The 25,406-nt window shown below is 47.8% G+C and overlaps 1 protein-coding gene and 1 long non-coding RNA gene across 3 annotated transcripts in view; one reads left to right on the top strand and one right to left on the bottom strand.

The window, feature by feature from the left end:
* Window positions 1–456, bottom strand: part of PRKCB (protein kinase C beta) — a 143,746-nt gene extending 143,290 nt beyond the window's left edge. Inside the window, exon 1 of one of the 2 annotated variants that reach the window (XM_075179358.1) lies at window positions 206–456. In XM_075179358.1, the coding sequence (XP_075035459.1) occupies window positions 206–366 (161 nt within the window). In that variant the 5' untranslated portion in view covers window positions 367–456. The remainder of the gene's footprint in view (window positions 1–205) is intronic. The other variant, XM_075179357.1, reaches the window with a different exon arrangement.
* LOC142097489 (uncharacterized) overlaps window positions 1–25,406 on the top strand; it is a 398,805-nt gene that overhangs the window by 185,620 nt on the left and 187,779 nt on the right. The window lies entirely within an intron of this gene.

Here is a 25,406-nt window from a genome sequence, read left to right as displayed (position 1 = left end):
AAGTGCAAAGCAAATGAAACATGTGGATGTAAGGGAGAAGCAGAACTAGGAGGGTTGATTGCAAATGAGCAGCACAACATCTAATTAATGAAAGTGACATTAAACAGAGTGAGGGGTGCAGAGGACAGGTTGATTGCAGCAGTCACAGGTACATAAAGCAGGCAGTGTCCCCCCCCAGCATGCCCGGGTCGGTGCCCACTCTCACCAGATGAAGTCGGTGCAGTGGCTGCAGAAGGTGGGCTGCTTGAAGAAGCGCGCAGTGAACTTGTGGTCCTTCACCTCATGCACGTTCTTCTGCCGTAGAGCCCCCTTCCTGGCGAAGGGGGTGGCGTTGTCCTCCACCTCGCACCCTGCGGGGTCAGCCATCCCTGCTGTGGAGCTGGAGGCGGCTGTACGGTGTCTCCGGTCTCCCCGGACGCACTGCACTCTCCTCTGCACACAGCTGCTTCCCCGCACCGCGCGTCACCTGGCCGCGCCCCCCTGATCTGCATAGACACGCCTTCTGTCAGATTAAGCCCCGCCCACGTAGAAGTTCCTCAGCTCAGCATCTTCCAACATATGCCTTTCATGAAGCACCAGCCCATCCATTGGAGAAGATAGTTCATCATTTCCACAGAGTTCTGTACAATATTTGTTTCCTGTATGTCTATCCATTTTTTTTAATAGAAACATGTCCATTCTGCATAATAATACAATATGATCCATTCAAACAAAAAGTGGCATTGAAGTGGAGCAGCACGGTGGCTCAGTGGTTAGCGCTTCTGCCTTACAGCACTGGGGTCATGAGTTCAATTCCCGACCATGACTTTATCTGTGAGGAGTTTGTATGTTCTCTGTGGGTTTGGGGCAGCACGGTGGCTCAGTGGTTAGCGCTTCTGCCTCACAGAACTGGGGTCATGATGAGTTCAATTCCTGACCATGAACTATTATGATATATTTTCGGTACAGCACTGCACAATATGATATGGTGCAATATAAATAAAATAATATCTTAGAGGTTAGCATGTTTGCCTGACAGCACAGAGGTCATGAGTTCAATTCCCGACCATGACCTTATCTGTGTGGAGTTTGTATGTTCTCCCTGTGTTTGCGTGGGTTTCCTCCCACTCTCCAAAAACATACTGGTAGGTTAATTGGCTGCTAACAAATTGACCCTAGTCTGTGTGTCTGTATGTGTGTATGTTAGGGAATTTAGACTGTAAGCCACAATGGAGCAGGGACTGATGTGAGTGAGTTCTCTGTACAGCGCTGCGGAATTAGTGGCGCTACATAAATAAATAAATGATGATGATGAAGTGATGTCCTTCATTTGCTAATTGGACATATTTTTATTGCAGGGTTTGGAGATTGAATAGTCTGTAGACCAATGAGAATGGGTGCATGAAAGTGGCCATTAAAGTGTAGACAAGAGTCCCCAACAAGCAAAGTGCCAAGAGAGAGGAAAACCTTTGGAGAGAAATTGCCTGATAGGAGGCATGGATTGGCTGACAGATGACCCTATAAACCACAGGGAGTGGGAGAGGAGCCCCCTTGAAAAGTGCCCCCACATAATGAGACACAGAGGAGAATCCCTGGATAGTGGGATGTTGTTAATCCTTGTGGATTTAGTACAAGAACATCTGATTTGTGTCCTTTGTTTGCTGGTACCCGCGAGTGACTGCTAAGTGTATATTAGTATGTGTGGAACTACTGCACCCAGCAACACCTGGTGAGCAACTGTGCCAACTATTGTGCTGCAATTTATATAATTAAGAATTGTGCAGGTGGATTAAGGTGTGTTTAAAAGCGATAACATCTGCCAAAATCATGTGCTAGTGTAGAGGACTTACCTGTCCGGGGCCGTCGTCATCCCTCGGGCGGCGGTCCCCTCCGTTCAGCCGGGACGGTGAGCCAATCAGGGCTCACCTCCCGGCCATTTCAAAAAGAAACATGGCGACGGACCAATCCGGGCCCGCCATGTCATCACGTGGCGTCGCGTCGACGCTACGTGATGACGCTAGCGCGGCGCCGACTATTTAAGTCGGCGCGCGCGCCGCCATGTTCAGTTCGACGGCGGAGAGAGTCAGAAGAGGACGTGTCGCGGAGGGCTGCGGGATCAAGACCAGAAGAGAAGCCAGCGGAGACCAGCAGTGGCGGCAGAGAGCCCTTGTTAGGGCTAAGAGCGCCTCTGCTGCCTGAAGACCGGCGGGATCAAGAACAGAAGACAGCGGAGACCAGCAGTGGCGGCAGAGAGCCCTTGTTAGGGCTAAGAGCGCCTCTGCTGCCTGAAGACCGGCGGGATCAAGAGCAGAAGCCGGCGGCAGAGCAGAGAAGCAGCGGCAGGCGGGGAAGGAGTCCAGGAGAAGCTCCCCGAAGACAGCCCCAGGTAAGGCCTTGCCAGGCAACTCCTCTCCCGGGCCCACGCCCGCAGTACATATAATAAAGTCGGGCACAAGGCCCGTTGGCACTCTAAAGTAGGGGCACAAGGCCCAGGGACCTGGGCACTAGGCCCCAACGAAGTAGTGGGCCAGTAGGCCATTAGTATACTGATATAAAGGGGACAAGCCCCTGTTAGTTAGAGAGGGGGACTCAGAGCCCCAGGTGTACAAGGGCACAAGGCCCTTAGGTAGTTAGGGGCCTAGAGGCCATAGGAAGGCCAGAGGGCCTGGTTAGAGGCTGGTAGCCTGTAGGTTATTAAGGGCACAAGGCCCTCAGTTAGTTAGAGAGGCCACAGGCCTCAGGCAGGGGCTAGGACCCCCTAGGTAGTAGGGCATAAGGCCCTAGTGAGTGGGCTCAGAGCCCTGAGGTAGAGAGGGGGCTGAGGCCCAGGAAACAGAGCAGAAGGCTCTGTGTGTAGCTGGGCAGAGACCCATGGTGTATAGGGCATAAGGCCCTGGTGGTGTGAGGTAGAGGTGTGGGAGCCTCGTGAGAGTAGGCGCGGTCCTGTGTGAGGTGAGCACACGTGGTTAGGAGGTACGGTCGAGCGTAGGCTCCTGTGGTGCTGTAGCAACCTGCTGGTTGGCTAGCAGCGGTGTGTTCGGGTAAGTAGCGGGCAAGGTACTGTATACTGTATCTATTTATTCTGTCTGTGTGGCGAGTGTAGTTTACATTACAGTATTTTGGTGTGCTTTCTAACTGTGTCCAGGGGCAAGACGTCAGGCCCCCATTAAAGGTAGGCTCTTGTTTCCTGTGGTTTTCCTGTGCTAACCCGTGCTGTGGGGGACAAGTGTAAGTACCAGCATACACATAGTCAGGGGAGAACACATGTAGTTTTCCTGTCCCTTAGGTCCCCGGGGTCACACTGGTACCCAGAGGGGGGTGGCTGAGTGAGTTGGTGGCAGTACAGCACACCTTGAGGCAGTTCCAGGGGCGGCCGTGGTTCTGATCAAGGGTCCTCAAGGCCGGTTCCGTGCAGGTGGACCTGTGGTTCCGGACGTAGGGACACGTGTGAGATACCCGAGTACAGGCAGTCGGGCGGTTCAGTTCGATCGGCTGTTCCGTGCGGCAGTCGGCCCGCGGGTTAGTGTGCTGTTTTACTGAGCCTCAGCCGGGCTTAAAGAACCCGTACTTAGGGCCTGTGTGTGACTCCATAGCAAGAAGGCAGCTTCTTGGTAAGACCTGGGTGAGGGGGTTAGGAACCGCCCTCCGGTTTAGGCTGTGAACACCGGCTGGTGTTCCCCGTAGCGTGTAACTAGTAGTTCCGTTAGTGCACCACATTTAGTTAGTCCTAGTGTTTGACGTAGTTGCGTTGCCGACCATTAGAACGTTGTTAGGGTCGGGTCGCCGTTGTAGCTAGTCCAGTTTGTGGGTGCCATCTTAGTTCACGGAGAGCGTAGAGGGAGGCTGTGTGTCTTGTCATCCGCAGGAGTCGGGAAGGTGCAGGAGAACCGGATCGGAAGTGGGAGTGTCCCGGTGAGTATCACGCTCGATTCCTCCTTTCGGTTAGGCTCTCACCGGCAGGTGTGTGAGGCACTTGAGGCGGGATTAGTCCTCGGATTAGTCTTGGCCTTCAGTGCCTGTAGTCCCCCGCGTCTTGGCAAGAACAAAGTGAGGAGGCGGCAAGGAGCTTGGACTGACCGTGTCCTTGTCCTTTGCCGTAGTCTCGGACAGCCCTTACTTGGTAGACTCGGTTTAACTGTGTGTTTCCCTCTTAGGCGTTACTTGCGGGCGTCCGGAGAAAACCCAAACCGGGACCGAGGTGGGATCCAGTCATCCACGCGGATCGTGGTAAATTCGGAGGTATTAGGAGGTAGTCGCCCTGTGAGGCACATCTCCTTTAGGGACCTTACATTTTGGCGTAGTCGGCAGGATCCGCGTTCGTGATGACGGATTCACGACCAACCACGCCTTCCCCCGAGCGCAACCCGCCTAATGTGATGGCTGTGGGTGCCGCGTTGTCCCACCTGCCGAAGTTCGATGGAAAGAATCTTGCTTTCGCCGACTGGCAGGAACGGCTGCATGGCACTGCCCGGTTGTATCATATCACCGGTGCCATGAAGGTGGAGCTGGCTCTGAACGCCCTGGAAGGGGATGCCAGGAAGACGGTTCTTCTTCGACCCAAATCAGATAGGGACACCCTGGACGCCATCTTCAAAATCTTGGGAGGATTGTACGGTGACACCTCCTCTGCGGCAGTTCTGAGGAAGAGGTTCTTCGGGCGTGTGCAGAGAGAAGACGAGAGTCTAACCCAGTTTGGCAACGCTCTCCTAGAATTGGCGGGAGAACTCTGGCAGAGAGACCCACGGGGATCGGCCGCCATGGGAGACTCGGATGTGCTACTGCGAGACCAATTTGCCCTGGGGCTCTGGAACGTGCCACTCCGGCACATTCTACTGGACAAGGTGCGGGACCAACCTCACCTGGCGTTCCAGGAAATACAAGCGGAGGCTGTGTCCCGGGACAGAGATGATCACTACGGGCCTTATGCGGTAGCGCCCCAGCAAGTCCTGCTCACCAGTAGCCCGTCCGAAGCAGAGGCCCAACCGTTGGAGAGTTGTGTGAAAGATCTAAAGGAAGCTCTCTTAGCCATAAAGGAAGAAGTCGCCCAACTGCGGCAGGAAGTCCGTCGGCCGAGGGATCGCCGAAGTGAAGGGGGACCTATGGAGGAACGGCGAAGCGCCCCCAGGTCCCAGCAGGGCCCAAGACCAGGCGTTCGCTGCTGGAGATGCCAACGCGTGGGACATTATGCCCGAAACTGTCCCGAACCTCCAAACCAGGCACCGTTAAACTAGAGTCCCTCGCGGTGAAGGGGCCACCCGCGGGGGAGATGGGGGCAAACCCCAACTTCACCAACTCTGCTGATTTGGTGGGGGAGTGCCCTACCGTAGTAGCCACGTTAGGGGGTAAACCACAACAGTGTCTGCTGGATACGGGGTCTCAGGTGACCACTATGTCGGAGCGGTGTTTCCTGGAAAACTACGCTCACCTGCAGAAGAGCCGGGCCCAAACGTGGATTAAGCTGACCGCCGCCAACAATTTGCCCATCCCTGTCGTGGGAGTAGTCTGGTTGGAAATTGAAGTATGCGGACAGACCTTGGGAAAGAAGGGCATTCTGGTGGTTGGTGGAAAAGAGCTTCGTCATGGCCCGGTGATCCTGGGGATGAACGCCCTACAAAATTTGGATCAGGCCTTATTCCACGCCAAAGGGGCTCGATACTGGAGAGAGTTGGACGTACCCCGGCCCGTGCAGCAGGTTTTCCAGAGAATGGTACGACGGTGTGATGAAGAACCAACTGAGTCGGGACTGGAGCTCCTTGGCTACCTACGGACCAACTATCGACAGACGGTCGAAGTACCCCCTGGTCAGGAGGTGCTGCAATATATGGAAGTGAGGACAAACCGGAGATTAGAGGGAAGAGTGGTGTTGGTGGAACCGGTCAGTCCGGAACGAACGGCGGAAGGACCTCTTGTAGCCCGTGCGTTGGCCAGGGTACATCGAGGAAGGGTACCCGTGCGGTTATGTAATGTGCAGGACCATACTCAGACGATGGGGCCTGGTACGACTGTCGCTCGAGTTATCGCCGTAGAAGCAGAACAGATTGGAGATGACCGGCAGATACTTCTCAAACCCGCGTCAGGACAACAAGGGGGCCTGGCGGTCCAGGTGGAGGGTGACGATAGCCTGTCCCGCGAGTGGAACGGCAACACCATTTTGGAACAAATGGATGTTTCCTTGGAAGGGATCGAGCCTCGAGATGTTACCCGTTTACAGCAGATATTGTGGGCCAGACAGAAAGTGTTCTCCCGAAGTGAAGAGGATTTTGGGTACACGGAGGAACTGGAACATAATATCCGTACCGGAGACAGTCTGCCCATTAGGGAGAGATATCGGCCAATCCCGCCCAAGTTGTACCAAGAGGTCAAGCTGATGATTAGGCAGATGTTGGATAGCCACGTGATTACCGAAAGTAAGAGCCCGTGGGCAGCTCCTATCGTCTTAGTACGGAAGAAAGATGGCGCTATCAGGTTCTGTGTGGACTATCGGCGGTTGAATAGTTGTACTGTCCGCGACGCGTATCCATTGCCCAGGATTGAGGAATCGCTAGCTGCGCTAGGAAAGGCGAGATATTTCTCCACTCTGGATCTTGCCAGCGGATACTGGCAAGTACCAGTGGCGGCAGAGGACCGGCAGAAGACGGCCTTCATCACACCAATGGGTCTGTTTGAGTTCTGTAGGATGCCGTTTGGGCTCACTAATGCTCCCGCCACCTTCCAACGGTTAATGGAGAGATGTCTGGGAAACCTGAACTTCGACGCTCTCCTGATCTATTTGGATGATATCATCATCTTCGCTCCCACGGTCAAGGAACATCTGGATCGACTTGACGTCGTCCTACAGCGCTTGGAGAAGTTCGGCCTGAAGTTGAAGCCGCGAAAGTGTCATCTTCTGAAATCTCGGTTGGAATACCTGGGACATATTGTGTCCCGGGATGGGGTGAGCCCCACTCCGGATAAGGTTTCTGCGGTGTTGGACTGGAAGATCCCTCGAACGGTGACGGAACTGAGAGCATTTCTGGGGTTAGTGGGCTACTATCGGAGATTCATCAAAGACTTCGCGAAGGTGGCTGGCCCGCTACACGAATTATTGAGGGGCGTTGCCACTACGGCTAAGAATCAAGCCATAGCCTGGGGAGACGCTCAGGAAAAGGCGTTCACGACGCTCAAAGAAGACCTGACGACGGCTCCAGTGCTGGCGTACGCTGACTTCGAAAAGCCCTTCGTTCTGTATACTGATGGAAGTCTCAAGGGCCTGGGGGCCGTGCTAGCACAAGTCCAAGACGGCAAAGAACGGGTCATTGCCTACGGAAGCCGGAGCCTGCGGGATTCAGAAAGAAACCCCGATAATTACAGTGCCTTTAAGCTGGAGTTGTTAGCAGTGGTTTGGGCAGTAACCGAAAAGTTCACGGAATACTTGACCGGCGCTGAGTTCGACATAGTGACCGATCACAATCCCTTGGCCTACTTGGGCACGGCCAAGTTAGGGGCGCTGGAACAGCGCTGGATGGCTCGGTTGGCCAAGTTCGGATATAAGATCCGGTATCGACCCGGAAAGGCTAATGGAAATGCGGATGCGTTGTCCCGTTATCCCCTGCAAGGGCCGGAGGGGCCTAGTGATGAGGACAGAGAAGGGGAGGAGATCCCGGATCTGACCCAGTTGACATCTCCTGTTTGTGCTCTGAGTGTGCCCAAGACGACCGTAGATTGGGCCGAACGGCAGGCTCAGGATGCTCCATTGCGGTGTGTCCGCCGATGGAAGCAACAGGGACATTGGCCCTCTAGTGAAGAACGGCGTCGACTGTCCATAGCCGGACGACGGCTATTGCACAGATGGGATCAACTGGCAGTGAGGGAAGGGGTGCTAGTTCGCCGAGCCTACCTGGAGCAAGAGCTCCGTCCTGTATGGCAGGTGGTGGTGCCTGAGTCCATGGCGCGGGACTTGGTACTGGAAGCCCATGAAAAAGGCGCTCATCTCGGGGCGGCCAAGACCCATCAATGGCTACGCAGGCAGTACTGCGTACCTGGCGCCAAGGCGTTGGCGGAAGAGGTCTGCCGAGCCTGTCCACGATGTGGGGTAAGTAAGGCTGGAGAGCAGCATGCGCCCGTGCAAACCATTCAGACGGGGCGACCCTTGGAGCTGCTTATGATTGATTACGTCCTGGTTGGGGAGTCAAGTAGTGGTCATAGCTACGCGTTGGTCATGACCGACCACTTTACAAAGTTCACCGTCGTTGTGCCCACACGAAATCAGACGGCGGAAGCAGCTACGCGCGCCATTGTGGAGCACTTCATTCGGAGATATGGGTGCCCGGAGCGGATTCACTCGGATCAGGGAGCCTGTTTTCAGGGACGCCTCATGGAGGGTCTGTGTGACACTTATGGGGTACAGAAGTCCCGGACCACTCCTTATCACCCTCAAGGTAATGGCGCCTGTGAAAGGTTCAATCGGACCTTGCTGCAAATGCTCAGGGCTCTGGAGGCTGGGCAAAAGAACCGCTGGCCGGAGTACGTGCAGGACTTGGTGTGGGTATACAATAACCGGGTACATAGTACCACCGGTTATACCCCATACTTCCTTTTGTTTGGGCGGCCTGGAAGGGAGTGGCGTGATTTGGACTTGTCCGTCCCCGAAGAAGCGGACAGATGGACTCCCAGCGGCTGGGTGACCGAGCAGAAGAGGAAGCTGAAGATTGCCGGGGACGTGGTGAGGGGGCAGCTACGGTCCAAAGTCCATCACGGGCCAACCAACAGCACGGCTTCCCCCTTCGTAGTGGGTCAGCGGGTACTGGTAAGAGTTAAGAGGTTGGGAAATAAACTCAGCGATCGGTGGGAAGTGTTGCCACATGTAGTGCAACGGCGCATGGCTCCTGACCTTCCTTTGTATGAGGTGGTTCCTGCGGAAGGGACTGGAAGACCGCGGGTGCTACATCGGAATATGTTACGTCCCTGTGGTTTTCTGGATTTGCCTTCCGACGTCCAGGAGAGAAGTGAGCCAGATCCTATACCCGCCCCGACGGGGGTGGATTGGTGGGCACCAATGACCGCCGACGACGTTGTTGCTCCAGATGCTACTCCAGTGGACCTGGACCTTCCGACACCGCCGCTTCAACCCAGAAGATCGCAGCGGCCAAACTTGGGCCAGCCTGGAGGACGTTATACTGACCCGGATTTCGTGTGGACCAGGGTTTTGTCGGCAGGGACTGCCGACATTAAAAACGGGGGAAATGTAGAGGACTTACCTGTCCGGGGCCGTCGTCATCCCTCGGGCGGCGGTCCCCTCCGTTCAGCCGGGACGGTGAGCCAATCAGGGCTCACCTCCCGGCCATTTCAAAAAGAAACATGGCGACGGACCAATCCGGGCCCGCCATGTCATCACGTGGCGTCGCGTCGACGCTACGTGATGACGCTAGCGCGGCGCCGACTATTTAAGTCGGCGCGCGCGCCGCCATGTTCAGTTCGACGGCGGAGAGAGTCAGAAGAGGACGTGTCGCGGAGGGCTGCGGGATCAAGACCAGAAGAGAAGCCAGCGGAGACCAGCAGTGGCGGCAGAGAGCCCTTGTTAGGGCTAAGAGCGCCTCTGCTGCCTGAAGACCGGCGGGATCAAGAACAGAAGACAGCGGAGACCAGCAGTGGCGGCAGAGAGCCCTTGTTAGGGCTAAGAGCGCCTCTGCTGCCTGAAGACCGGCGGGATCAAGAGCAGAAGCCGGCGGCAGAGCAGAGAAGCAGCGGCAGGCGGGGAAGGAGTCCAGGAGAAGCTCCCCGAAGACAGCCCCAGGTAAGGCCTTGCCAGGCAACTCCTCTCCCGGGCCCACGCCCGCAGTACATATAATAAAGTCGGGCACAAGGCCCGTTGGCACTCTAAAGTAGGGGCACAAGGCCCAGGGACCTGGGCACTAGGCCCCAACGAAGTAGTGGGCCAGTAGGCCATTAGTATACTGATATAAAGGGGACAAGCCCCTGTTAGTTAGAGAGGGGGACTCAGAGCCCCAGGTGTACAAGGGCACAAGGCCCTTAGGTAGTTAGGGGCCTAGAGGCCATAGGAAGGCCAGAGGGCCTGGTTAGAGGCTGGTAGCCTGTAGGTTATTAAGGGCACAAGGCCCTCAGTTAGTTAGAGAGGCCACAGGCCTCAGGCAGGGGCTAGGACCCCCTAGGTAGTAGGGCATAAGGCCCTAGTGAGTGGGCTCAGAGCCCTGAGGTAGAGAGGGGGCTGAGGCCCAGGAAACAGAGCAGAAGGCTCTGTGTGTAGCTGGGCAGAGACCCATGGTGTATAGGGCATAAGGCCCTGGTGGTGTGAGGTAGAGGTGTGGGAGCCTCGTGAGAGTAGGCGCGGTCCTGTGTGAGGTGAGCACACGTGGTTAGGAGGTACGGTCGAGCGTAGGCTCCTGTGGTGCTGTAGCAACCTGCTGGTTGGCTAGCAGCGGTGTGTTCGGGTAAGTAGCGGGCAAGGTACTGTATACTGTATCTATTTATTCTGTCTGTGTGGCGAGTGTAGTTTACATTACAGTATTTTGGTGTGCTTTCTAACTGTGTCCAGGGGCAAGACGTCAGGCCCCCATTAAAGGTAGGCTCTTGTTTCCTGTGGTTTTCCTGTGCTAACCCGTGCTGTGGGGGACAAGTGTAAGTACCAGCATACACATAGTCAGGGGAGAACACATGTAGTTTTCCTGTCCCTTAGGTCCCCGGGGTCACACTGGTACCCAGAGGGGGGTGGCTGAGTGAGTTGGTGGCAGTACAGCACACCTTGAGGCAGTTCCAGGGGCGGCCGTGGTTCTGATCAAGGGTCCTCAATGCCGGTTCCGTGCAGGTGGACCTGTGGTTCCGGACGTAGGGACACGTGTGAGATACCCGAGTACAGGCAGTCGGGCGGTTCAGTTCGATCGGCTGTTCCGTGCGGCAGTCGGCCCGCGGGTTAGTGTGCTGTTTTACTGAGCCTCAGCCGGGCTTAAAGAACCCGTACTTAGGGCCTGTGTGTGACTCCATAGCAAGAAGGCAGCTTCTTGGTAAGACCTGGGTGAGGGGGTTAGGAACCGCCCTCCGGTTTAGGCTGTGAACACCGGCTGGTGTTCCCCGTAGCGTGTAACTAGTAGTTCCGTTAGTGCACCACATTTAGTTAGTCCTAGTGTTTGACGTAGTTGCGTTGCCGACCATTAGAACGTTGTTAGGGTCGGGTCGCCGTTGTAGCTAGTCCAGTTTGTGGGTGCCATCTTAGTTCACGGAGAGCGTAGAGGGAGGCTGTGTGTCTTGTCATCCGCAGGAGTCGGGAAGGTGCAGGAGAACCGGATCGGAAGTGGGAGTGTCCCGGTGAGTATCACGCTCGATTCCTCCTTTCGGTTAGGCCCTCACCGGCAGGTGTGTGAGGCACTTGAGGCGGGATTAGTCCTCGGATTAGTCTTGGCCTTCAGTGCCTGTAGTCCCCCGCGTCTTGGCAAGAACAAAGTGAGGAGGCGGCAAGGAGCTTGGACTGACCGTGTCCTTGTCCTTTGCCGTAGTCTCGGACAGCCCTTACTTGGTAGACTCGGTTTAACTGTGTGTTTCCCTCTTAGGCGTTACTTGCGGGCGTCCGGAGAAAACCCAAACCGGGACCGAGGTGGGATCCAGTCATCCACGCGGATCGTGGTAAATTCGGAGGTATTAGGAGGTAGTCGCCCTGTGAGGCACATCTCCTTTAGGGACCTTACACTAGAGGTGTTTGTTCCAAGCACCCTTGTTTTCTGAGACCCTCTGGTTACGAATGCCACGCTATAGCTGAAGAATAGAGCAATAACGAAAGGGGTGCCACACTACATCTTGGCACCCCAAGTAAGTGTTTTAGTTACTTTAGGCAGTACAGTTACTTGCAACAAGAACTGACAATCTTGTGTAGTGGTATTGTCACTCTAACTCTTATTTTTCTGCCCATGCACAGTTATGATCACACCAGTTTTCTTACTATTGCTACCGGTTTGCCTTCCTCCATCAGTATATCCGCCAGGCCTCATGGGCGTCTCTCAGAGTGAACACCCATACTCACATTACTTGACTTAGAGGACAGGGTAACATCCTTCTGCCCTGGGGCTACCATTGAGCTCACATTCCCAACTTTCTGCAACATCCTCAGCTTCGCTCTGACACATCCGAGTACTCATTCATGAAAACTGTTGTACAGCTAACTTTACAGAAGAAGAGGTGTGGCCCTTAGTGGCCAATCAGATTCTACCTGTCATTTTTCTGGATCAGTTTAGAACAGTGATACACTTCAATTGCTGCATGTGTGGCCCTCTAACCTTACTTTTAATTTCATTAATGAATTAAAACAATACATGTCACCCAGTGGGAGCTAATATGAGATCACTATTTTTAAACAGAAGTCTCAGTATGGTGAAAGGGATTTTTTAGTAAAATTGTACTGGACCTTGAAAGGACCACTAAATATATAGAACAAATTGATCCAGTTTGAAAAACACATTTTAAAGCATTACCTGTTATGTAAAGTTTCCATTCCATGGCCAATGCAGGTATGTCAGACATGGCATTTAAACCTGCAATACACATGAGAGCAAGTTATCGTTCTCTGTTATCAGTTATTTATTCAGGCACAGAGAGGCTCACTGCAATGCTCTTTAAGCTTACTAACACGACGTTTGATGCACATAGGGAAAAACATTTCCCCAACAATAGTTCTTTAACAAAAAAAAGATCTTCAGTTCTGATAAATCCCTCAAACATTTCCATCTAGGTTTGAGAATGTTAAACAGTTCTTGAATATACGACAAGGTTTTCCTTTAACAGTAAGTTTCGTTGGCCCCCACAGGTCCTGTTGGCTCTATGACACAGCATGGTTTAGGCATATTTAAGTATGAAAGCAATTTAACATATGCCTAACGCAAGAGATATCAGAGATAATTTATCAAGCTTCGAAAAGCTTAGCTTGATGGCGTTAGCCATTCAATTCTATGGGAAGAGCATCACAGGAGCGGGATATTCGGATCCCTCTATGACAGCCTCTTGCACTCCTCTGCGTTGAATAACGGAATTGTCCCTTGAGCATGCGCTCAAGTGACAATTGACTCCGGGTCAGAACTCAGAGTTGTCATTAGGGCAGAGTCATTGCCGGGATAGCCTCCTATCGGTTACGTTATCCTGACTTGAGTTTAATGGTAAATTGCACCGTTAATCTGTCATCTCTGCAATGACACGTGATACTTAACTTGGCTAAAATGATAACAATGTTAAATATGCCCCCATAGATTTAGAGATGTAACCTTTCCATGAAACTGGATCTAAATAATATATCCTTGTTTCCATTTCCAAGCAAACTTTAAGTATCTGAATTCTTTGAATATGAGCTGTATTGATCCCTAGAAGAACATCTGTCATGTAATGTATAGATTATGTTATGTGTTTACTCAGTTGTTTCTTCTTTCTTATACATGGCATCCAGCCCTTATACTGTCCTAGAATAGGGACTGGAAGTGCGTCTGTTAGCTACACAGAACTCTACATTAACCAGATGTCTAACCAGCAGGGGCGGGCTGGGCCGGGGGGCAGGGGGCCGCTCAGTCCGACCCCTGTTTGGGCCGGACCCAACTCCCCCGGCGGTCAAATTTCTACCACATTATCCGCGGCCGCATCGCAAAACACACGATGCGGCCGCGTCCAGCACACACGCGTCATCAATGAAGCGGCCGCATCGCTTGTCACGTGATGCGGCCGCATGTGCGCCCCCCGGGCCGAGCTCTCCCAGCCCGCGCCTGCTAACCAGACAACTTATACTTAAATATATGGCAGCACGGTGGCTCATTGGTTAGCACTTCTGCCTCACAGCGCTGGGGTCATGAGTTCAATTCCCGATCATGGCCTTATCTGTGAGGAGTTTGTATGTTTTCCCTGTGTTTGTGTGGGTTTTCTCCATTTGCTCTGGTTTCCTCCCACACTCCAAATACATACTATAAGGTTCATTGGCTGTTATCAAAATTGACCCTAGTCTGTGTCTGTGTATATGTTACGGAATTTAGATTGTAAGCTCCAATGGGGCAGGGACTGATGTGAATGAGTTCTCTGTACAGCGCTGCAGGATCAATTTTGATAGCAGAGTACCAGAGCACCCGGAGGAAACCCACGCAAACACGGGGAGAACATACAAACTCCACACAGATAAGGCCATGGTCGGGAATCAAACTCATGACCCCAGTGCTGTAAGACAAATATGCTAACCGCTAAGCCATTATTTTATTTATATAGCACCATATCATATTGCGCAGTGCTGTACAGAAAATATATAATAATAATTCATGGTCGGGAATTGAACAGTTCTGTGAGGCAGAAGTGCTAACCACTGAGCCACCGTGCTGCCCTGAACTCTATAGCCCCCATATTAATCCTTATATTTCCATATATATATATTTCCATATATCACACATATTGTCCAACCAATTTCCAGCCATATTTACATGCATTTTATAGAGTCGACAACAGCCAGTTATATTCCCTTGTATCCACACATATTATATTGCACCCCATATCGCCCTTACCTCTAGCCCCCAAAGTTCAAGTACACAGCTCTCAGGCAGACAAACAAGTGAAAGGTGCATGTTTGGGGTACATTAATAATAACAGTCTTAACGATTGTGTTTTCATTTTTATGTACTTTCTTATAAATGAATAAACTGAAGCTTTCAATTGGTATTTCATTTTACTTAAAATAATGAAATATCTATGTTTATTATACTTGACCAGAGTTTGGCTAAATCAACTCTTTGCCTGAATTATATCATTGGTTCTTAGTGAACAAATAGGCTGTATTATAACTTCATCCCACAATATGGAATAAATAAGCTGCATTCTTCTCATGAACATTGGGTTGAACTGACAACATTGCTGCTTCCAGTAGGTAGTGGGCACACTTTATAATACAAATTATTCAGTGAAAGCCGTATATTAAATAGAAGCGGACATAACACTTTCTATTTATAAACCGCATTTCCTCAGACATTTCTGTATTAACCAGGCTTAGCAATAATGCCACCTACAGTGGGATAAACATACAAACTACAGTCACTACATCTTACAGAAAAACAATTACAAAGTAGGGAAAATAGGGATATATTTGTGTATTGTTCCTATACAGCAGGCCTGGGGTATATTTACTAAACTCTGAAAAAGTGGAGATGTTGCCTATAGCAACCAATCAGATTCTAGCTGTCATTTTGTAGAATGTACTAAATAAATGATAACTAGAATCTGATTGGTTGCTATAGGCAACATCTCCATTTTTTTTAAACCCTGGCAAAATTGTTCACCTGTTGCTCTCCAGCTGTTGTAAAACTACAAGCCCCAGCAAGCTTTGCCAGAAGATTGCCAGTCAATAGCTGGCAGGGCATGCTGGGAGATGTAGTTTCACAACACCCGGAGGGCAAAAGGTTGGCTTGTTATACAGCAAAACAACTTTTCATAACTTGACTAATTTTACTTCACAGTTTTAGTTTCCTAAAACATTTTCCTACTTATTATCAGGTTACAACAACTTAAGCTGATGTAAATAATTATTGACAATAATGGCGCCTATCAACATAGATTATTTCCTTGTTGGAAATGATGCCTTTATTTCTGCTTAAAATCAATGCAAATGTAGACAGTATTGTCTGTACAGTTTGGTTAACCCTCTTTTTTTATTGTGTTAGTTTATGTGGACTATGCTGCATTCACATAATACTGTACCTGTATACACTACACTGTCCCCCGCCTCGGTATCTATGGTAACCTTTGTGCACTTTGATCCCTGATTTTCATAGCAGCGGGAATATTTGGATGGACTCTTCTCTTTATATCACCTGCATCTATGCAGCTATGGATAAATCATACTTGCCAACTCTCCCGGATTGTCCGGGAGACTCCCGCATTTTGCGAGAGTCTCCCGGACGAGTGTGGCAATCTCCCTGATAGGAAGTGGGAAAAATTCAGTTTAAACGCCGCGATTCACCCGGAATCGAGGCGTTTAGCCCCGCCCCCCTGTAAAATGACGCGATTTGCGTCATTCCGTCACGGGGGCGGGGCCAAAATGACGTGATTTCGCCGCCCCGACCCCTGCACGCCCACGCCCCAGCCGGCATCTCCCGGAAAAAGAAAAAGAAATGTTGGCAAGTATGGGATAAATCATTGTACATAGTATACATCCTGGGAGAACCATATTATATATATATATCTCAGTTATTACTGCCATTCAACCCCGGTTTATGGGAAAACGCTCCTGTTTTTAAAGATTTTTTCTTGCTTCGCTGGGACCCAGTGAGCTTATTATTCATAAAGCAGCCGAACTGATATGCACACAGGAGCCTAGATATGGGTGTGTGAGATTATTGGTCTAAATGAATATACTGTGTGTAATTGTGTATTCCTTACTTCTGATAATACTATATAAACATTGTACATGTATGCTGCACAAACTGTGCAACATACATTATTATTATTATTATTACCATTTCTTTATATAGTTGGCAAGTATGATATTCACTAATAGCCGTGTTAGTATCTCTTTCCTATGAGATACTAATATCTCATAGGAAAGAGATACTAACACGGCTAATATGACTTTCACGGCAAACATGGCTTTCCTACGGGCACTTGACACACTCCATATATGTAGGAAGGAATAACCATTATTTATTATTATCATCATCATCACAATTTATTTATGTTGCGCCACCTCCGTAGGGCTGTGCAGAGAATATTTTAGCCATTTACACCAGTCCTTGCCCCACTGGAGCTTACAATCTACATTCCTACCACACACAGTCTAGGGTTAATTTTATCAGCAGCCAATTAACCTACCGGTATGTTTTTGGAATGTGGGAGGAAACCGGAGCACCCAGAGGAAACCCACGCAAACACGGGGAGAACATACAAACTCCACACAGATAAGGCCATGGTCAGGAATTGAACTCATGACCCCAGCGCTGTGACGCAAATGTGCTAACCACTGAGCCATTATTTTATTTATATAGCACCAATCATATTGCGCATTGCTGTGCAGAAAATATATAATAATTTAAACCAGGACAGCTGGGGGAAGCTCACACAGGGAGAACACACAAAGATAGTGCCCGGGTAAAAATTGAACTCACGACCTCTGCGCTGTGAAGCAGCAATGCTAGCCACTGTGCCAACATACTGTCCCATACCATCTTCTTGCATGGTTTCATTTAAAGGAGAAGTATGCCCAAACATGATTTATTTTCTGAAACCTAATGTGTGAGTATTAAATTATATTCTACCTCTATTTTCCCTGGCATTACCTTCCATTGAAGCTCTATTTTGCACCTAGAACTGTTAACAGCTCCCTGTTCCTTAGTTGCAGATAGGAACAAAGTTTCCTAGGAGAGTAGGCAATCTCCCGTTTCCTTGTGGAAGGGGCGTTGTCACGTCACGATAGCCCCACTATAAAATGCTGAAATTCATTGCATTTAATAGTGTGGGCGGGGCTTAATGGCACAATCACAAAATTAAGCCCCACCCCCTACTATTCAGTGACATCACTACACACCCCTATCCCCTGTCACATGACCTGTGCTCTGGTAAAAAAAAAGTTGGCAAGTATGAATTAAATATGATTTGTAAAAAAAACTTAGATGATGATTATAATGATTCTGGAGTTCATTAAGAGTTGAACATAAATGTTTTTTTGTGTAAGATACTCTTCCATACTATGCCTGCGCATATAATTTTTTTTAGAAATCGTTGACTTGTGTCTTCTTACACCTGGGGAACAGGAGAGGTCAAGCAGTGGTTGAGTAAAGAAGCGCTCAGGTAATCGCGACACTCTAAGAAACATACTTGCCAACTCTCCCGGAATGTCCGAGAGACTCCCAAAATTCGGGTCAGACTCACGGACTCCCGGGAGAGCTGGCAAATCTCCCACATCCCGCAATTGCGGGGCTAAAATGACTCGATTTGTGTTGAATCGCGTCACTTTGGCCCCGCCCCCGCGACAAAACGGCATATTTGACACGGGGGGAGGCACAAAATGACGCGATTCGCCATGCCCCGCCCCCTCCCATCCTCTAGACACGCCCTCTCCCGGATACAACTTCCCAAAGGTAGGCAAGTATGCTTAGAAGGCAGATCTCTTCCAGGTGCTGGAGAACTAGTGATATACAATGATGACAATGACTAGCAGCAGCACTAGCTAGCTAGCCCCTTCTCATTGGTTAATTGAATATTGACCCCTCCAGCTGCTAATACCAGAGTATTTAAATCCTTTGTGGGTATATTATATCAATTAACAGCTGTCTATTTGCATTATTTGATATTTCCATACTGCAGCCAGGAAGATTCCCCCTTTGAATTTTAAGCGAGAAAATAAAGGATGTAGCTTCATTTAAATTAATTTTTATTTTATTTAACAGAATTGAATTTGTATTTACGTTTGTTGTTAATCACATTTTACATTTAAAATGCAACTTTTGCATTTATTTTCATTTCAAGGCACGTGTACAAATAGGGTGATGCCACTTTCGTATTTACTATTAACACTGTGAATCTCCAGGATGTCGTGAAGCACAAGTGCACACACTTGTACGCCTTGTACGGCTGATGCACGTGTTACTGACAATCTGAATGTACCTTTCCTTTCATGCGACTCTTTCTGCGTACGAATGTGTATCCGACTGTAAATGTGGCCCTATTAATTCAGATGAATGCGACTTTAGAAATGCAGCGGAAAGCTACACAGAATGGCAAAGTAAACGTAGAACCCGAAGTGTGAATCGGCAGAATTTTGCAACTCTGCGGAATTGCCGGTTACCCTGCAAATTTGGATTTGCAGTTCTGCAGCCACATTGCTCATCACTGCTTGGCTCTTCCACATCTTCAGACTTGTTAGGAGATGGTACACATTGCAGAGATCCATGGTGAAAGCAATTTCAATACCTGCTCCAACCCCTCCCTCTCTAACCTTCATATTTGTAAAACTAACAAGAGGCGCTATGCATGGAATTCACACACCTTCCAACGGTACCAGGAAACGTCTCTCTGTAGCAATATTTAGTTTGCCTGGAATTCCCCTTAGGCATTATACTGACACAAATGATATTTCTTTTTACATTTTTAGCACAGCAAATATGGCTGCATATGAGCCGTGGACCTGTAATGCATTCCTCCAAATTCTGTCCCTGTACCACATAAATCTCCTCTGGGATACAGTCCTAAAATGGGTGGATTGGGCAGCACGGTGGCTCAGTGGTTAGCACTTCTGCCTCTCAGCACTGGGGTTATGAGTTCAATTCCCGACCATGGCCTTATCTGTGAGGAGTTTGTATGTTCTCCCTGTGTTTGCGTGGGTTTCCTCCGGGTGCTCCGGTTTCCTCCCACACTCCAAAAACATACTGGTAGGTTAATTGGCTGCTATCAAATTGACCCTAATCTCTCTCTGTCTGTGTGTGTTAAGGAATTTCGACTGTAAGCTCCATTGGGGCAGGGACTGATGTGAATGAGCTCTCTGTACGGCATTGTGGCCATGCCCCCTGTTTTCATCGGTCCAAAATAGTGATGACCGGTCGGGGGCTGAGCTAATGATGCAATTCTTCAAGCCCCGCCCCCACACACCCACCTGCCCCCGGACCTCCCGGGAAACTTGCCTATATTGGCAAGTATGAGTTTACACCAGATGGCAAACTATGGCATACCTCCCATCTGTCCCAATTTCAGCTGGACAGTCCTGAATTTAGGGCTCTGTCCCACTATCCTGCCAGGAGACATGTTTGTCCTGTGGGTGGAAACGTTGGGGGAATGGAGATAGCTAATGGGCAGCCTGACACTTTACAGCCCTCATCGTGAAATGGCCATGCCCTCATATGTGGCCACGTCCCTGTCCCGCTGCCGGGAGAAATGCTATGGTAAGATCTCCATTCCATTCATAGATAAGACAATGCGTCCTTGTACCAGCTGACCTAGCTGAAGCAAGTTATCTTTATATTGACCGGAAATCAAATAATATAAATTATGGAGGAAATGCTGCGCTCACCATCTGTCCGGCAAAAGGCCTGGAAAATAAGTCCCACCTCCCACAGCCATTTCGACATACGGAGGGTGAAGAGGGCCCAAACCAGGATATTGCCTAAGGCCCTACTAGAGGATAGGGCCACCTCTAGTTAGCTATACACACTCTCTAGTAGGGCCTTGGGCTCTATGGGGCACCGCAATGGAATGTTACGTCCCTGCTTTGAACTTTCTAAGTATTTTAATTATTTTTTATGACTAACATTTAAAACTAGAAAAAATAAAGGAATGGAAAAAAATGGTCTATATCAGTGAGGGGCAACATGAATGAGGTGGAGGGCCGGCCTTCCAGTCTTTAAATGGGCCACATAGAAGAAGGAGAGAGCACAGTGCAGAGGAGGTCACATGACATGGAAGTCTGCTGCCCCCGTTCTGATAAGATCGGGAGCAGCCGGCTGGGGGGGCTGCAATCAGATAGAAGCTAAAGTTTGTACCTATGATGAAACCACTATCATTGTTGCAGAGAAACGCGTAAGGGAAGTAACGTTGTGCAAGACAGAATCACTCAACCAACTGGTTATGGTACTGCTCCAATACCCTTTATCGAATTGCAAACTCGGGTCCTGCATTTATAAGGAGCACCCCGCATTGAAGCTTTCAGGAGGAAGGTAAACAAACGAGAGCGGATTTTGTACACCTATTTTGATTTTTATACAATTTTTATATTTGGATGTTATTTAAAAGGCTTTTAGACATATCATACTAGGTGGTATATTTACCAAACTGGGGGTTCGCAAAAGTGGAGATGTTGCCTATAGCAACCAATCAGATTCTAGTTATCATTTATTTAGTACATTCTAAAAAATAACAGCTAGAATCTGATTGGTTGCTATAGGCAACATCTCCACTTTTTCAAACCCGCAGTTTAGAAAATATATCCCCAGGAGTTACAGCCTGACTGCTGTTAGCCATTTCATAAATAACCATGGAATTATAGATGCTGGAGTTAATTTTATCAACAGTAGTTATTACTAAGTTTGGTTTAGTGATTTCTGTCTTTTATTTGGTAAATATTATTCAGGTTACTGCTTTTCACTTTTAACATATACTAATTAGTTTTATTGGGTGTAATGTTATATATTGTAAAATTATATGTTTTTAATAAATTATGTTCAGAAATTTTGTGTGTATGTTAGGGAATTTAGACTGTAAGCTCCAAATACTCTCTGTACAGCACTGCAGAATTGGTGGCGCTATATAAATAAATGATGATAATGATGTATTGCTATCTGGATGGCTTTTATAAGGTACATTTGGTAGAATATATCATAGTTGCCTACTCTGCCGGAATGTCCGGGAGACTCCCGAATTTCTGGGAATCCTCCCAGACTCCTGGGAGAGAAGAGCAACCTCCCGGATCCCGGACAGATTGGTAAATTACATGGAGGGGGAGGGGCTTAGTGACGCAAATCACGCATCATCTCGGCCCCACTGCTGGTATACTGCAAAATGGCTATGACCGCGTAGGGGGCGGGGCTTAGTGACACAGTTTTCCCCCCACCTGCCCCTGGAGGTCCCGAAACCCTAAACAAAAAAGTAGGCAATTATGGAATATATGCGCTTCTTTTTTACTTTTTTTATGACTTATATGCACTTGGCACAGTGGTTCTTGGAAATTGTATTAAATTGTGGGAAAATATTGATGAAAAATAACAATAGTCAGTTTTATATTATTAATTAGTCTCAGTTTCTGCACGTTATTAGCATGCACATATGTACCTAATTATGGAAAATAAATAATAATATTGTTATAGAGAATAAATGTTGAGGTGAGCCTGCAAATGTCTGTTAGTCAACATTGTTAAGTTGTGCGTAATGTGTGGAAAAATAAAGTTTTAAAAAGACACACAGGGGTAAATGAACCCGCAGGCACAATTACTCTGACATGTAGGGTTTTATTTATTACCAGCTGAAAAATCCTGGATTCGGCTTCTCCCTGTCTATCAAAGCCCCCTGGCCGATGCAGACAATCGCTGGCTATGGCGACAGTAGCCTTCACCCGGAGTACATGGTATAGCGATATCAGAGGCTCCGCAAAGGAATTTTTTTTTATTTACTTATTTAAATGAAGCATTTTGTCCTGTTTTTTTTTTTTAAATAAAGTTATTCTTTTTTTTTGTTCCATTTTTTTTTTTTTTTTTTACAAAATAACTTTATTTAGATTTTGTATGGAAGCCTAAGACAGGGCTTCCAGTTCTAATGGGCATGCGCGAAATGGCAAGCCAACTAATGCATGTGCAGATTGACCCCAGACTGACCTGGCGAGCTGTAAGACTCCTTTTACACTACCATCTAGTGTCGCTAGGGAGCTGAAATAAGCAGCTATAGAAATTATTCCATACCCCTAACCATACTTGCCAACTCTCCCTGAATGTCAGGGAGACTCCCTGAAATAGGGGTGATCTCCCTCACTCCCTGAAGAGTCTGGCATTCTCCCTGATGCTGAGCCAGTACAAGACGTGGTTGGCTTCGCCATCTGTGGCATGATGACACAGTTCAGAATTTGTGTCCTGTGTCCATGTATTGATGCCTATGGAGGTGCCCATTTTCATGGAGACCAAGATTTAAGACTGACAGGTAAGACAACATGACTTCAGTAATGGAGACAGAAATGTAAAAGACACTTCAGTCTCTAGAGATTCATTAGCTGCTTTTCTTTCTTTAACGCATAGTTGTCTACTCCCCCGGAAAGTCCAGGAGACTTCCGCATTTCTAGGAGACCTCCCAGTTCTCGCTCCCGCAAAAGATAAGAGGGGAGCTTAATGATGCAAATATCGCTCCATCTTAGCTATATATGTATATATATATATATATATATATATATATATATATATATATATATATATATATATATATATATATATATATATAATGTCTGGTACACTATTTCTAAGAGGAGCATGTCATGAATATAATGGTAGACAACCTGTGGTTTTTGTGTAACAACGAATCTCAGTAGACCCTCTAGGTGGCTTAAGCCTGCTCAAAATATACTGATTCACAATTAATTGGCTGAGCTTGTGCTTTTGTACTGATGTCCTTTGAGTTGCTCTTTAAATCTTCACTTCAGTTGAAAACGGAAACTTGCTGTTTTAGAGGCGATTATAAATTGTTTCATTGGTCTACCAGACTTTCAGGTGCAAGCATGTCACTTGTTTCACTGGAATCAAAATTTGTTTACTTGTGACTGTTATAGAAACATTGATTAAATCACTTGTACGTATACTTGCATCAGAAATGTACCGTATATTTTCTAAAATGAAAACATAAAATATACAGTCCTGCAATGAACATTGAGATTCAAATATACTATGCTGGTAAACTCAGTGGATTTATGTGTTTGCATCTACTTCATCCATTTCATGTGTACATTCTGTAAATACATCATATTGCTTCTTTGCTGAATCCAGGTGGCGCGGTTGCTATGCTTTGCCCACCATAGCAACCAGTGTCCATACAATACATGCGCAATGCTGGTTGCTATGGTTTGTGAGGCATAGCAACAGAACTACGGGAACTGAGCAGGTCACCAATATTTTAAGGGACTCAAGCTAAGTCAATATGAAGAAAGAAACACATTTTCTATGCAGAATAACAGGTGGCCATATGGTGTTATAAATGTTTGCGGGGTCTTACATTTCTGGATTTGCACATTGAAAATATACCATGCCTGCAAATAGGTTGTTTTCCATGTAGCCATACTTTTGTCCCTGCTTCTGGAAGGTAAAATGTATGCGGTTTCTTGCCATTTAAATCGTTGCATAAGTTTCTAAAGGAAATTGCTTAGCATTGAAAGATGGAATAGAAATGCTTGTGTGACCTTTCTCTTTGCCTACAGTCCCACATTCCATGATCAGTTTTATAAAGAGTATTAGATATAGCTATATGTTGGTGTTGGATCTACCAGAAGTGTGTCTGACATCACCGAACGCTGCACGTTTACATGATATGAATCCTTGCGCCAAAATATGGTCACATCTGTAGATTTGGGAGTATATTTACTAAACGGCGGTTCTGTCGAAAAAAAGGCAATTTTATTAAAGACAAAACCCAATGAGCTTTGACTTTAATAAAATTGCCATTTAAAAAAAATGATGGCATACCGCCGAGAATCGGCTGCTCATCGGCACACTCAAATAGTAAATATACTCCTTGGTCTGATGAGTTTGGTGTAATTTGCTGAACATTCCATGGTGCGTAGGTGCAAAAAGATTGTTTTGTTGAAAAAAAAATGGATTTGATTTTGGTAAAAAAAAAAAAAAAAAAAAATTGGATTTGACATATTGAAGTCTAACTGGCCAATGACTGAGTTGGTAGGTGTGCGTGTCGTCCGTTGATCATCCTGTAGGTTGCACTCTGTGATTCTGACCAGTCGGCTCCATATAATAACCAACTCGGTGCTGTATGGCCCTCTACTTGTACCACCAAACTGGACAAAAATCAACCATGACGTCACACAGCTGGATCTTCACGTGTGGCCAACATAAGATAAAAACTAACTTACTGAATTAAGTCATAACACTAAATAATAACGTTTCCCAGGCACAGAAAATGTGGTAAAACATCAAAAACAGATGCATCTTTTGTAACTTTTTTTGTAATGTGTATTGTATTCATAGTTAGTAATTTTCTGTGTACATTTGATGAGTCTCTTATGTGGATTTTGTGAAGATCTGGTTTGAATTTCTGTCACAGCTCTGAAACTGCTCTGTGGTGAATGCATACGCCATTTCCAAATTTGTAGATGCAGACTATTACAATCAATGACTGGAGAGGACTGGAAATGACACCAGTATATGGACAAATACCCGGGGCCTGTTATACACAGTAGACGTGTGCCTAGAGAGCACGAGTGTTAAGGGGAGACGTCTTACGTTCATAGGGTGTACGTCGAACTTTTTCAGTCATAAGCAAAGGAAAATCTAAGAAAAAAAAACCACAAACAAACCTGAGGCCTGATTCATTAGTGATCTTATCTGCCGTTTTTTGCTTATCTTAAGCAAATCCACTCTGTGCATGCTCAGAAAAGGGAGATAAGAAGCAAAATCCACTGCGTAAGTGAAGAATTTCTTAAGTTAAGATGAAAATCCATCTTAACTTCACTCTTATCTCCCCGTTTCTTCTTAAAAATAAGCATCTTAACATTTGCACAAGATAAGATCACTAATGAATCAGGCCCCTGATGTTTAACGTTAACTGGAGGAAATTAACTATGTACTTCTTCCTACAGCAGCCGTCTTTCCTTTTGTGAGATCCTCCCTGATACTCAGATGCCCCCAAGACTTACAAAATGCAGTCCATGTAACTCCGCATGGACTAGTGAGACTGCCAGAGAGAAAACAGGTAGTTAGAGACAAGAACAAGACAAAAATTCAAAGCATGCAACACTAGGTTGACAA

The sequence above is a fragment of the Mixophyes fleayi genome, chromosome 7, assembly GCF_038048845.1.
Source record: "Mixophyes fleayi isolate aMixFle1 chromosome 7, aMixFle1.hap1, whole genome shotgun sequence".
NCBI classification, from domain to species: Eukaryota; Metazoa; Chordata; class Amphibia; order Anura; family Limnodynastidae; genus Mixophyes; species Mixophyes fleayi.
This window is presented reverse-complemented; position numbering and strand designations above follow the sequence as displayed.